Source organism: Nelumbo nucifera, chromosome 7 (assembly GCF_055504915.1).
Source record: "Nelumbo nucifera cultivar China Antique chromosome 7, China Antique-T2T, whole genome shotgun sequence".
Classification (NCBI taxonomy): domain Eukaryota; kingdom Viridiplantae; phylum Streptophyta; class Magnoliopsida; order Proteales; family Nelumbonaceae; genus Nelumbo; species Nelumbo nucifera.
In genome coordinates this window covers 25,436,488-25,450,686 of record NC_142655.1, presented here as the reverse complement: position 1 = coordinate 25,450,686, position 14,199 = coordinate 25,436,488, and the positions used below count along the sequence as shown (strand labels likewise).

The 14,199-nt window shown below is 41.3% G+C and overlaps 1 protein-coding gene across 1 annotated transcript; it reads left to right on the top strand.

Moving 5' to 3' along the window:
* The first annotated feature begins 300 nt into the window (after window positions 1-300).
* On the top strand, window positions 301-2,399 carry LOC104593458 (putative membrane-associated kinase regulator 2). The gene is made up of 2 exons (XM_010253302.3): window positions 301-1,844; window positions 1,955-2,399. The coding sequence occupies exons 1-2, from the start codon at window positions 584-586 to the stop codon at window positions 2,056-2,058; spliced, it is 1,365 nt and encodes a 454-aa protein (XP_010251604.1). The 5' UTR covers window positions 301-583; the 3' UTR covers window positions 2,059-2,399.
* Window positions 2,400-14,199: the final 11,800 nt, after the last annotated feature.

Genomic DNA, 14,199 nt, shown 5'->3' with positions numbered 1-14,199 from the left:
CTGCAGCTTTGTTTGCTTTTTTTTAGAGAGAGAGATTACAGTCTTCTCATCTTTTTGGAAGCTTCGCCTCTCCCAGTCTCAGTCTCCTGCGACGAACGAATACCCCAGAAAAAGAAAACAACTCCTCCTATACGCATTCATATACTACTGGGTATGGTCTGTACTCTGTAGTTTGTACCTTCGTAGCCTACCAGAAATACTGCCTTCCACATGCCTCTACACTCTACAGCTCCCCTCCCTCCCTCTCTCTCTCTCCTCTTTCTCACAGATATTCCCTCTGACGTGCGAAGAAAGCCCCTCACATGACTGCCCTGCAACCACGAATACGGCACACCCTAAAAAAACTGTAACGACGAAACAACAAAAATAAGAGCACCCGCCCTCTCTCTCTCTCTCTCTCTCTCTCCTGCCAAAGTCTTACGCTCTCTGTTCCTCTGTCACACCATATTCAGTACTGCCAGCACCATTAAACGTAACTCTCTTTTTCCCCTTTAGCTTTTTACCACCCCTCTCTCTCTCTCTAAAGCCCTAAAATCCAACTCCCTCGGTCCTCGGTTCTCCTTTTGCTCTGGCTCTCCCAACCATGGAAGCCTTCAGCTTGCTCAAGTACTGGAGAGGTGGAGGTAGTGGCTTGGCTGGCGGAGGCCCAGCTGCTGCTAACACACCCACCACCTCTAGCATCACAACTAGTGATGCCGCCGTGCGCCAGCAAGTGGAAACCGACGATGACGATGACGACGAAGGTCCCTTCTTTGACTTGGAATTCACGGTGCCTGATGATGAAGAAGGCGAAGGCGGAGATTACCACGACAATGACGAAGAAGATGACAATGAAGATGGCGGAGGTGGCGACGAAGATGACAGTGACTTGGCGGGAACGGATGGAGAGCGGGAGTTCAACTTCACAGTGTCGTCTGTCTCCAGCGGTGACCCAACAGACCCCAACCTCTCCTTCTCCCCTTCTGATGATCTCTTCTTCAAAGGAAGGCTCGTGCCACTCGAGTCCTCCTCTCTTGTTTTTAATCCTTCTGAGCCCAACTCCAAGCATCAGTTCCCCGTCTCCTTGCTCAAGTCGGCTACCAAGTTTCGCGTCTTTATGTTGGGCTTCAAGAAACCAAAACCGACGTCAACGACGACGACGACAACGACAACAACAGAGAAGACGGAGACTAATGAGGCCAATATGACTTCTCCAGAGGACCAGCAACCTGATACACAACAGCAACAGAAGCAGCAGCAGGATAATCATCACCACAGCAAACTTTTTACTGTAAAATTCAAAGTCGAAGAGGTCCCCATAATTTCCCTGTTCACTAGGGATGGTAGTTCCAGAAGCTCTGCTAATAAACAACAGAAGCAAAACTCTGACGAGACAGCCACGGACGACAAGCGCTTTTCCAAAGATATGGTGCAGAAATATCTGAAGATGATCAAGCCGCTCTACATTAGGGTGTCGAGGAGGTACGGAGAGAAGATTAGATTTTCTGGACATCTAAGCTTGGGCTCGGGAAAGGCAGCATCGTCGCCGGTGGCGGCGGAAACGAAGATGGAAACACCGGTGTCGTCTCCCACGACGGCAAACAACAATCACGGAGAAGCAGAGGAGGCCGAGGCACCCACGAGTAATAATGCCAAGCCCCTGCTTCATAAACAGGTGAATATACCGGCGGGCTTGCGAGTGGTTCGTAAGCACCTAGGAAAAAGCCGGTCAGCGTCTTCGGCGGTCGCCGCCATAAAGCCAGTGGCGTCCCAGTCAAGGAGACGGGATGATTCACTGTTACAGCAGCAGGACGGGATCCAGAGCGCTATTCTTCATTGCAAGAGATCGTTCAATGCTTCTAAAGGTAAAGATCTGGTCTACATTGTAAAAGCTTCATCCTTTTTTCGAACTTATTCTTTGCATACTTACTAGTCTCTTGATTGCATTACAAACTCTTGACCTTCTGTTTCTCAGATTCGGACCATACTCTTCTTTCGCGGTCTGCGAGCGACCCATCACATGAGAAGTCCATTTGCCCATCGAAAAACTCTTCCGAGGGAAATGACAGTCGCAGTTGAAGCTCTCGTGTAAAATCCTGGAACCATCTTCAGCTCTGAGTGGGGGGCGTGAAAGGAGCTCGAACCAGAGAAACAGAATAGTGAATCGGTTATCTAGGTCCTGTTTTCTGTTTAAATTTTGTAAAAAAGAAGATGAAAAATAGTAGGATTAGGATATGGGAGTTAATTAGTAATGTGGGTTGATCTGATCATTCTGTAGATTTCTAGTTGACTAGTCTCTTACTGTAAAGTGATCTATGTATGTGAAGATATTTTTATATCTTCGAATCCGTGTAAGCAGAGTGCTCACATTGGAAATCAAGTAACTCGTGTAGTCTGGAATTTTGATCCTTTTTGCTCAACTCTTGCCTCGAACCAAAGATCTAACATCTGAACTTAAACAAGAAAAAGGGGATTTGCCGATTTGAGATTTTAAATGGCAAAAGAAAAGGAATCCGAAGTCCAAAACAAAAATGTCCAATGAGAAATCCAACTCTTCTGTTCTGGCTGTGTTCATTATTTTATGTTATTTCTAGTTTTTCCCGCCCTGCAAATGAAGGGCAAGACGAAATGCTGTCTTTGGCGGTCAGCGAGAGGGAAAGTAGCGACAAAGACTCAGAACAGTAAAAAGCTTCGAGATCAGAGAAAGAGAGAAGAAAGGAAAACAGAGTAGGGAGATTAGATGTGGCGACCACGAGTAGCATTTATTTTCTTCTCTCTCTGTGTCTAAACTCTCTTGGGTTGACGTGAAGCAATTGATGTTGACGCTCTCCGTCTCTCCGTGAAAGTACGTCGGAGATGCAATTTGTCCCCTAGCTAGGAAGCCGGTGTAAGCCTAGACTAAACTGATTTCCGATATGAGGGGAGGGGTGACGGTGAGTGACTGAGAGTGGGGTTGTTTGGATATGTTTTCTACAGTTGAAGGGTGAATGGTAGTAGTTTGGACGTATAGCAGCCTAGCAGGTGGCCCCACTTTTCAGTTTTCTGTTTTCACTGATTCCAGTTGCTGGGTAGTTGGCATCGATCCATGTGACCACAACCCAGAGCCTTCCAAGGAAAATAAACCCGTTTATATCGTGATCAAGGTTTTGAAAACCGATCCGTAATTGACACCGTTTTGGCCACCGGTTTTCGAGTAGCGGCTTTACAATTTGATTCGAATGAATGGCATGTTTTAACTTAAAAAAATTAAAATAAAAAGCCGTTGTCGGGGTCAAACGTGTTAAAGGTTTGACTGTTCAGGTCAGCAGGTTGCTGACTAAATCAACGTGGCCAAAAACTAGGTTAAGGGTGAAATAAAAACGGTTGTTTTAACAGTTCTTGGGTTGAATAATCCGATCATCTAGGTCAGTAATGGTTTGAAAACACTACTATTAAGTGTGAACGAAATGGAGTTTGGCTTCAGTTAGGGCAAAGCCAGTTGGAGCACCCTCTATTGCCTTGTATTGAGAATATCTCTGTAATTGTGTTCTTTATTTCATGGGGAGATATTCTCAATGCAAGGGTGAAAAAGGTTGTTAGAACAGTGTGGGCACAGCTTTGCCCTGATAGAAGCCGATCTCAACAAAATGGGTCTAGTCTGGGTTAGAAATTATTCGGGATTGAAACGATTTTTATTAATAATCAATGGTACTTGAATGGAAAAAAAAATCCAATTATTAGGCCCCATTTAGTTCGCAGGAATAGGGGTTTGGAAACGGAATCGGAATGGGCTATTCCGATTCCAACTGTTTGGTTGGACGGAATTGGAATCCCATTCTTATTCCTGCTGGAATGACATTCCCCCATTTGAGGGAATGGCCATTCCCTGCCCCTCCCTGGGGAATGAAATCTCATTCCTGCTGATTTTAATTTCTATTTCTATTCTTGTTGACCAAACAGATTATAGGAATGGACCATTCCAATTCTAATTCCAACTACAAATCAAATGGATTCTTAATTTTCTTTAAAAGATAAAATTCCAACTATTTTTTCAATTGACATTTGGAGATGATAATATGATAATATTACATGTATACAGGAGAAATAATAGGTATTAGAGTGGCAAAAGTTTGTCTATTTGGGGGCTTTATGTCAATGGGTCGGGTTGGGTAGGGATTGGTCTCAACCCTAAACTGATCTTCCAATATCTCCACTTGACCCGATTCAACCTGACCCAATCTTATAGGGTTCAGCTCGATACCAACCCAGTTTGACCTACAACCATTCAATTGTATTTTTTACAATACAATACATTTTCATGACCTAGCATAGGGAGTCGGCCAAACTTTGAACCATTACAAACTTAACTCGGGTTAAAGGATCAAAATCATAATCCGACTCTAAACCTAAATATACCTGACCCTAAAGATCAAGGTGGGTTTATCATTTAACTTGACCCATTGACATATTCCTACATATAACAAGTTAATACTTGGTACCTTGTTTGCCCTTTTAATTAAAAGAAAATTGATTGCAATTACTATTTTTATCTCACACCCATGCTAATGTGTAGGGCACATGAAACTTAAATAGTCCTTTTTTTTTTCAAACAACCAATGTTGTCTCACAAGAAGGCAAATAAGTTAGTGGATTCCCTTGCTAATTGGGGCACTGCCTTAGGTACTAGTGATAGTTGTAAAAAGGAATTAAAGTTTTGCAGTTCTTGTTCCCATGTTTTTTATTTGTATTTAGGAGGGTTAAGTATCTCAAAGGGAAACATTTTGTATCTTGGTTTTTTTTTTCCATATCATAATCGAACGATATGGAAAAAATATGATATCTGAAAAATGTCTGATCAGTCAACTAAAATCATATATAGCTAATCAGGTGTTATTTATCAAAATTTATGCATAAATTTTGATTGGTCAAAACTCTTCATTTACAATGTCTTTCCCACGTCATAGATTTTCCCATTAATCTTTTATAAAAATACATAATACATATCCACATCTTATATAAATAGGGTCTGTTTGGACTGATTCTTTCTGATCTACGTACCCTGATCCCTTGGGAGCCTATCCTTTTTTTCTTCTTTATAGTTTGTAAGGTGTGAAAATCACAAGTCCTGAGATATGGAGAGATAGGTAGATGAGAAATGTGACATGTGTCTTATATATGAAAACAAGGTACCCTTCTTTGTCTTTCGTGTACACCTTACCTACCCACAAGGCTACAACAACAAATGTATGCAAGATTCCTACTCCCTGCCACCCAGATGGGAGCCTAAATCCCTTATCCCTTCTTCTTTCCAAAATATTCTTTATGTTTTTATGCTGTTGCCATGAATCCAGATACTCCCACCCACCTCTGCTTCGGAGAATAACCTATCATAAGCATTGCTTTGTTTTGCTACCACCAACACCAAGGATAGCACCAGCATGGTAATATTCTTCGTATTTTGTTTTTACTGTTCCTGGCTTCCAGCCAACCAAGTTTAGTAGTTTACATCCCTATTTTATCAAGTATTTTTAGGATATGTTTGATTTGTAAGAATGGAGGTCTAGAATCAGAGTTGGAATTAGAATCATTTTGATTCCAACAATTTTGTTGAATAGAATTGGAATTCCATTCTTATTTATAATGGAATGGCATTCCTCCAATCTAACAGAATAAAAATAGAATTCTAATTCTATTCAACCAAACAGTTGGAACCGGAATAATCTATTCTTATGTCGATTCCAAACCTCTATTCCTACGAACCAAACAGGGCCAAGACTGAATGACTGCATGGTACAGTGGTATCCGTATTGGGATGTAATAGCGTAAGGGGTTCACGTGTTTGGTAATTAATTCCATGTGCACACTGGGTTGTTGATGGCACATGGCAGTGCCCGTATTACCACGGACCCATTATTAACTATCACTGCTCCCTCACTTTCTTCCTTGAATTCAATTGAGCAAGGCTGATCCTTGGGGCAATACTCACTCCACCTTGTCCCCTTTAAACCTATTCATCATTGATTAACGGTTCGTTTGGTTGATGAGAATAGGGGTCTAGAATCGAAGTGGTAATATGATTTTGATTCCTATTTCTAGTAGAATGGGCATTTCTCGTTTTGAGAAAATGGCCATTTAGCTTCTTCATTTGGGAATGAAATCCGTTAGTAAGAAAGAGGATGACAAACCTTGTCCTGTTTAAACTTACCCACGATTGATTAATGGTCCATTTCGTTCACGGGAATAGAAGTTTAGAATCGGAATCATAGTAGGATTTTGATTCCTATTTCTGGTAAAATGACATTTCTCCATATGAGGAAATGACCGTTCAACCTCTTCCTTTGGGAATGGAATCTGATGGTGTGCGATCTAAATACTCCTAGCTGGAAGACAACTTGAACTCTGGTTGGGTGGTGAGTTGGACCGATCTGTAGAATAGTAGATCAAATAACCTGGGGTAGTTGACCTGGCGAGGTTGCTTCGATGCTTAAATCAATACTTTTACTATAAATGCGAGCTGAATCTTGAATGCTTGAATGATAGTGAGTAAAATAATCATGCGTACCTTTGCCTTAGAGGTTTTTGTACTTATATAATGGATTAGTTGTGGGCCTTATGAAAGAGCTCCGGGATATCCGGGCTATACAGATAAGGTTTGTACCGTTTTTTAAGGAGAGTAATATGTTGATAAGGTTTATCGTTTACCTCTGATTCAGGCGGCGCCAGGACGAGTTCTCATCGTGATCTCGAGAAATTCGGGGTCTGTTGGGAAGGCCTTTGGAGTCGGTTATGTGGCGTTTCGGATCATTAGCTCCGAATTGGCACTTTGATTCTTTTTCCCAAATTGTATTGGGTGTCGATGTGTCTCGACGCCGAGGTGGTTTTGTAGGACGAGGTGACTGGATACCCGAGTTCCGAATGTTGCGAAATGGGTTCACTTGGCTGAATTGTCACCCCTCAAGTAGGTCGCGTCTACATGTCCCCTTCTTAATAAGTCATGCAAAATCACCCCTCATCAGAATCGGTAAATGAAAAGGATTCCATAAAGAAACAAGAACCACTCCAACTTGTCCTAAACCTATCCGTCATTGATTAATTAAGGGTTCATTTAGTTCATGGGAATAGAGGTCTAGAATCTGAACCATAATAGGATTTTGATTCCTATTTCTGGTAGAATGGAAATTCTCGATAAGAGGAAATGGGCATTCAACCTCTTCCATTATGGATGAGAGTTTCTTTCCAATCAGCCAAAAAAAGACAATTGACTCAGGAACCCTCCTTGTAAAATCTGATTCTGACTCCCGTTTGAACCAAACAAGCGGTGAAATGGATGATTCTGATTCTGAACATAGGACATCTTTAATTTTGAACCAAACAAGGCCTAAGATTTTTGGCCTTATCCCCAAATTTCAGATTTTGAGTAGATCTTTTTTCAGGATAAGGGTGGGCATAAGCCAGCCACTCCGAGCCATAAAAAAAAAAAAAAACTTTAATTTTGTTTTGAAGGAAAGGTCAGAAGTGGCCAGGTGGGTGCCCCACACGTGGGCAGCCTGCTTGGAAACTGAAACATCTGACACCAATCCAATGGTTAAAGGTTAAAGCAAACCACTTTACCACTCAACTTACAGATTCACGTTTACGAATTACGACCACGAAAAGTGTCTCCGTCTCGTTTTCCCGAGACCATTTTGCTTCAATACAATCACAACCGTGAACGTTTGGATATGGTGATTAGTCAATCCTAGCCATCCAATCATGTGATGTTGATGATCATATGATCACCCTCCCGTCACGTCAATCGATGACAGTAAGTACACTTCGGAGGTCCGAGCCTCGGAGGGTAAACACTGAACAATGACTACACACCTGCACACATACAGTACACAACGACCATAATTTAAATTAAGTATAATCCTTTTCTTACTTATTTATTTCTTATAATTTAACGTCCGTTGGTTTGCGGTTAAATCGGAATCCAAATACCTCCTATTAGAAATCTGAATGATCCATTCCCCCACCTGTTTCAATTAAAATCCGCGTGCCAACAAACTACGTTCCAACTCTCTACCAATTTGATCTTATACCATATATTTCATATATGGCGGGTCCCACTTTTATATTTTTTTTGAGAGAATGGCCATTTTTTTATATGAGAAATGCATTCCATCATGCATAGAAATCAGATTCTAATTCTACCCAATCAAACCATTTCGTTTTTGAGATTTCCTCCCAACAAAAAAAAGAAAAAACGTTTCAACACATTCCAACAAGATTTGTGTTTGCACCTTGCAGAGTCTCATAGATTATGGACCCAAGTCTTACGGTAAGTTGTATGGCCATGAATGATGTTAGAATTATGGTGGGATACTTTGGTTGGGAGGAGATTCCAATTGGCAGCATGCTGCCCAATTATGCAAAATGTTCAAATATACATCATCTATTCCGATTACAACTGTTTGGTTGGGTAGAATCAGAATCTCATTCTCATTCATGGTGGAATTATATTATCCCGTTTGAGAGAATGTCTATTCCCTACCCTCCCTCGGGAATAAAATCTCATTCCAACCAATTTTAATTCTCATTTTGATTTGTATCTGAACCAAACTGTGGGAATAAATCATTCCAATTCCAATTCTGACTGCAAATTTTGAGCTCATATAAGCTTATTTTCAGTTTTCCAGATTTTTATCAAATATTATTTCACAACTTTTCAGATCTCTTACCTCAAATAACGCCAGAAGCAGAAGCTACTGCATGAAAAACCCTCCCAAACAGGCACTTATTAACTATATGAATGCTTTCTATAAGTTCAATTCCTATGTCCTTACTGCTTGGGAGATACCAACAAAAATGGAGGAAGAAATGAATTAATCTCCATGACTCCAAATGATCGATACGGATACCATGCACCCGGAAAAACCATAAAAAGTTGCCTCCGACCTCAGTTTCTTCTTCCGATGACCGCAGATTTTCTCTCTTTCCTGCCACGGTCATCTCTCTTCACTTTTCTTTCTATCTCTGCATCTTCTTTTCGTGTGTGTTTCTCTTTTTGAACTATCTCCGAGTCGAATCGAGTCGAGTCGTCGAACACAAGTACATGCAATCAGCGGCATTTGCGCACAGTTGACGGTCGACTCCAGGGAAACAACACTTTCAGCCTTCCCGGCTTCCTCTTTTATCAACAACACAAACTTATACTACCACCACTCACTAATCTACTCTACAAATATTAACGCTGAGTTTTATTTATGGAATCTATTAGGATTTTTTTTTTTTTTAATTTTGAACCGGGAATTCTGATCGCTATCTCCTTTTCTTTTCTTTTCTTTTTTCTTTTTTTTTTTGCTTCGAATTTTGATCGTTGTTGACTGATTCCAACACATGCATTGTGCGTGCAGTTACGGTCTGTCTTAATCTGAACAAGGGACGGTCGATTTCAGCTTTGAACGTATAGGAATTGACAACCAAGTCTAACGATCCATCCATTAGCAAAAGTATTGTGCTTTTCCCTCCGCTACTTTGCCCAGAAATGCATATTATTAGCAGAATTATTGAATTGTTCTTTCAGACCCAACAAAGCAAGTCAAAGATACAGAGATAAAGAGGGCGCATGCCGATCTATGGTGTAGTTTTGAAACGTAATGGCGGACTCAGAACGTAACCGGCCTCCCGGCGGCCGGTGACCTTTGGAGGTGGCTGGCTGGGCTGATATGGGTTCTGTTAATTTACGTCTCGCCCATTTGTAGTAGTGTTGTGTCAAGAAGACGTCAAAGTTTTCACCTTCATTATGATAGATTCTAAGCCCACAGTCCATGTCGTCGGAGGAAAAAAATGGACATTCCATAAGTTAGGTAGAAACGTGAGAATTATTCCATAAGTTTGATGATAGCATCTAAGCTCACAGAAAATTAAAATATGGGTAAATTAGATATAGGCACCCTGTACATTTTAAGGTAGTCACAGTTGAGGGGTTAACCTTTTAAGTGCAACAGTTTTGTATCCTAAACTTAAATGTACACCGAAGTCCAATTTTGTTAAAATTGACACTAAGATAAGAATAATATTAAGACAATGCCCCCTTCAGATTCTCTTTATCATCTTCTTCTACGTCAGCATACTTATATTATATTATATAATCGGTTCGAATATTTATCGGATTGGATCAATGTATATCCAAATTCGACCAAATATTTGATTCAAATTATCCAAATTCGATTCGATTGTACTAAATCTTGGATTTGAATTCGGATTTTCGAATACCGCTTATAGGCCTAAATCCATTTAGGGTGATAAAAAAAACACTGATTTTGCAGACCTTGCTAAGCAAGCCTATGAACTACGGCATTTGCTCTTCTACGAACAAAAGAGAAACTAACATCCATACACTATAAAGTCTTTTGGATGTCTTTTAAAATAAGAGAGGCGTCGGTAGGCCTAAGTTGTTTTTTGACAAAACATTGAATATAAGAGTGATACGTGGCATTGATAAGGGTTATTTGGTCCTCAAATGATATCACGATACGTGGCATTATAGAATAGCATACTAACACCTTGACACCACGTAACCAGACGGTAGGAGCACCTCAAACACTTCACAATTGCATCGATGACCTCGGCACCACCCTGGTAGGATGAACTACGGATAGTTAGGCAAGACCTCAGGTTGGCGTAAGAGGCGACTTGCTTCAACCGATTTGACCCTAACTCTGGTTAGCGACCTGCTTGACGTATCGAGCGACTTCTCCCTTAATCAGACTATTGCCTCCAAAATCCTCTACGATACCACATTGGAAGAACTGGTTATCACCCCACCAGCAGCGAGTAACTCATATTATAACGCTTGAGTTAAAAGACGCCAATTTTGAGTTGGCAACCTAATACTTAGGAAGGTTATGGTACCTACGCCTAGCGTGGGAAAGATAGGTCTAAACTAGACCAGTTCATGGGCCGGGCCGGGCTTTTACTGTGTATTAACAAATTATTTTAAGGCCCGAGCCCGAGCCCGGCCCGACCATCGGGCCTACAATTTGGGCCCGAGCCTGGGCCCGGACCCGAAATTTAGCCTATATTATTATTATTATTAATGTTGAAGCAACTGAATTTAGAGAGAGATAGATTGAAATTATAAAGAAAAGAATAAAATATATATATATATATATATTAAATTATAAATATATATTTTAATAAATATTATATTATTTATATATTTTATATAATATATAAAATACATATTATATATTTTATAAAATATATAATACTGAGTCAGGCCGGGCCGGGCTCGGGCCGGGCTTTTTTGACAAATCCCGAGCCCGGCCCGAAACACAGTCGGGCTTACTGTGTTAAGCCCGAGGTCAGGCCCGCGGGCCTAATTATATGACCAAGCCCGGCCGGGGTGCGGGCTGGGCTGGGCCGGGCCGTCGGGCTACCCGACCCATGAACAGGTCTAGTCTAAACTAGGAAGGCCCTTATAGAGTTCTCAAGGTGATCAGTGAGGGTACGTACGAGCTCGAAACGTTGGAGGGGAGGCAAGTACCCCGGGTGTTGAACGTTGACAACTTAAGGAGATATTATCTATGAAGAGTTTGGAAGTTTCGAGCTGCATCCGCATAGACTACAAATTTCACTAAGTATGAAAAATGAGGCCGCCTTCCCTGACGACCTGGTCTATCCGATCTACGCTATGAGCACTTCGGGTAAGTTATACACAAGGGGAAGCCAAATTGCTTTCAGCTCTAAGGCCCCCTACGCCGACCTCGAAATACGTCAGCAATTTGACCACTCGACATCATTCTGGCTTTGTCGAAGTCATGAGTCTAGTCGCTTTCGCACCTAGGTAACTGGTGCACCTTGTTACTTCAACACCTCAGATTGCGTTTCTAAGACTTAGCCTACTTTCTAAGGAAAAAAGATAAAGGCACAGGATGTGCAAAAAGTTTTCTCCATTAAACAAACGAAGAAAATAATACATTGCTACTCAAAAAAACAATTAAAGAAATTGAGCTCAGATGCTCATCATACAACGTATATACATGGCGGGTCCAAGAAAAGAGTCAAGAAAGTCAGACATTCCAGGGCTTGTCTATCCCCACGTCCTCCACCCTAGCACCTTCCACACTGGCATCAGATTCATCGTCTACACTGCCGTTGACCACATCGACCTTGTCCTCCTCCTCCTCGGAGTCAGGCTCTTGATCAACCTGACCCATCATCTCATCGGTTCATGTCGAGGACTTTAATTTGCTAAGGGCAAACTCCGAGCACATTTAGGCCACTAGCATCTAGGATAGTTTGAATCCCTAACGAAAAGCGCCAGACCCGAACTCCTCCCTTTCCTTCAAGAAGCCAGGCAAAGTCTTGCAACTTCTGGTTCTTGAGCACGAACTCCTCGGTCAGCTTCTCAACCTCCCTCGTTGGGTTGTAGTGTGACTCTGCTCCTCCATGAGCCTGTCCTTTAGGTCACCAATGAGATAGATAACTCGCTCAATTCAGGACCTATACTCTACCGCTTCCTCCTCGGCAGCTTGGGCCCTCGCCAAACTTCCTATAACCTGCCCCAACAAGGAATGAGCTAATGTGTTCACCTACAAAATAGAAAAGGGAAATAAGTCCAAAGTGGAGATCAGAATGAATACAATGGGAAGGTCAAGAACATACCACCATGAGGTAACACATAAGCTTTTCAGCGAGCTCACTAGGACGTTCTCAAAGCTATTCGCTGACTTAAGCATCGGAGTGCCCACCCTGGGTAAAGTAACCCGAACACTCTGATAATCACTTTCTTGCAACTTAACCAGGCAACCTACTTTATCCGGTGTCTGAACTATCTGCCAGCAGGGAGCACCAAATCGCACACCATCACTATTAGAGTAACTTAAAAGAGTCAAACAACAAGAGAAACAAAAAACAAATAGAAACTCTAACGAGGTGAAGCAGAATCATCCCTAGTGAGTTGGGTGATCCGTTTAAGGAAATAATAAAAAACACTGATTTTGTAGACCTCGTTGAACAAGCCTATGAACTACGATATTTGCTCTTCTACGAACAAAAGAGAAACTAACATCCATACACTATAAAGTCTTTTGGATGTCTTTTAAAAGAAGAGAGACCTCAGTAGGCCTAAGCTGTTGTTTGACAAAACATTGACCAATTCCTAGTAGTCTAGTTCTACAATGCTACTCTCAAAACCAACTAGACACACTAGATCCAAACCTTGATGAATGGCTATTGCCTTTACTTGATGGAGAGACTAGACCAAAATGGGACCAAAACAGGTTGCTAGATAGAAGCCCGATCAAGCTGTTCCTCACTAAAACACCAAAACTTTACGCACCATTACTAATAAAACCCCCATCTTCATTCTCCTTGATAGAGTGTTGAGATTTGGGGATTGCCAAAAAGTAGCTAGGTTGATGTTAGGATTGGCCAAATGCATTGATATTTCTTGAGTAGGGCTTCAAATTCTCTGTCATGTGTTGCAATTGCATGTTTACATTCATCAATATAGTGCCTAAAGACCAGTTAGCATTATCAAACACATGAACATTCTTAGCTTTCCAAATAAACCATAGAAGATAAGAAATATAAGAAAGCAGGTGCTCCTTATCAGTGGTGGCTCTAGAGCTTTGTTGAATCTAGTCAATAAACTAGGGACCAAATTGGGTGCCACTAGGAGAACAATCCATATTGGCTGAAGTGGGGCTTGCAAACCACACTCGCTTGACTAAGTTATAGTGATAAAGAGCATGGAAAATTGACTAAGCATCTTTTCCACAAAGTTTTCACAAATTGGACAAAACAACTTTCTCTTAACAAGATTGAACTGAATCGGAATCGTGATTTTACAACATTTCAAGAGGAAAACTTCTCTAGTTGAATATTCCAAGTAGAGATCAAAGGGTATTCCATTGTCAATGTGGGAAGCGAATCAAAGTCCAGAGGCCCATTTTTTGCAATGTAGTAAACTGAACGAACATTGAGTCTTTTCTTCCCATCTGGCAACCACATAAGATCGTCATCCCACTCACCCTTGGCCAAATTTATCTTTAGAGTTAAATTTGTTTAGAAATCCCGAAACAAAGTTTGGACTGCACTGACATTTCTGGTCCTACTAGTTGGGTTAATCAAATCACTAACTAACCTTGGGGCATCCATTCCTAGTCTAGGGCCCATGGGTTTGAGGTCCACCACTCCTGTAAACCATTGCCCTCCCAAATAGAGATTGTGCCTTTGTAAATCAACCAACAA

Coding starts and splice junctions, on each gene's coding strand:
- LOC104593458 (XM_010253302.3), top strand. CDS start 584: ATGGAAGCCTTCAGCTTGCTCAAGTACTGGAGAGGTGGAGGTAGTGGC. Junction 1,845..1,954: donor ATCGTTCAATGCTTCTAAAG/GTAAAGATCTGG, acceptor TCTGTTTCTCAG/ATTCGGACCATACTCTTCTT.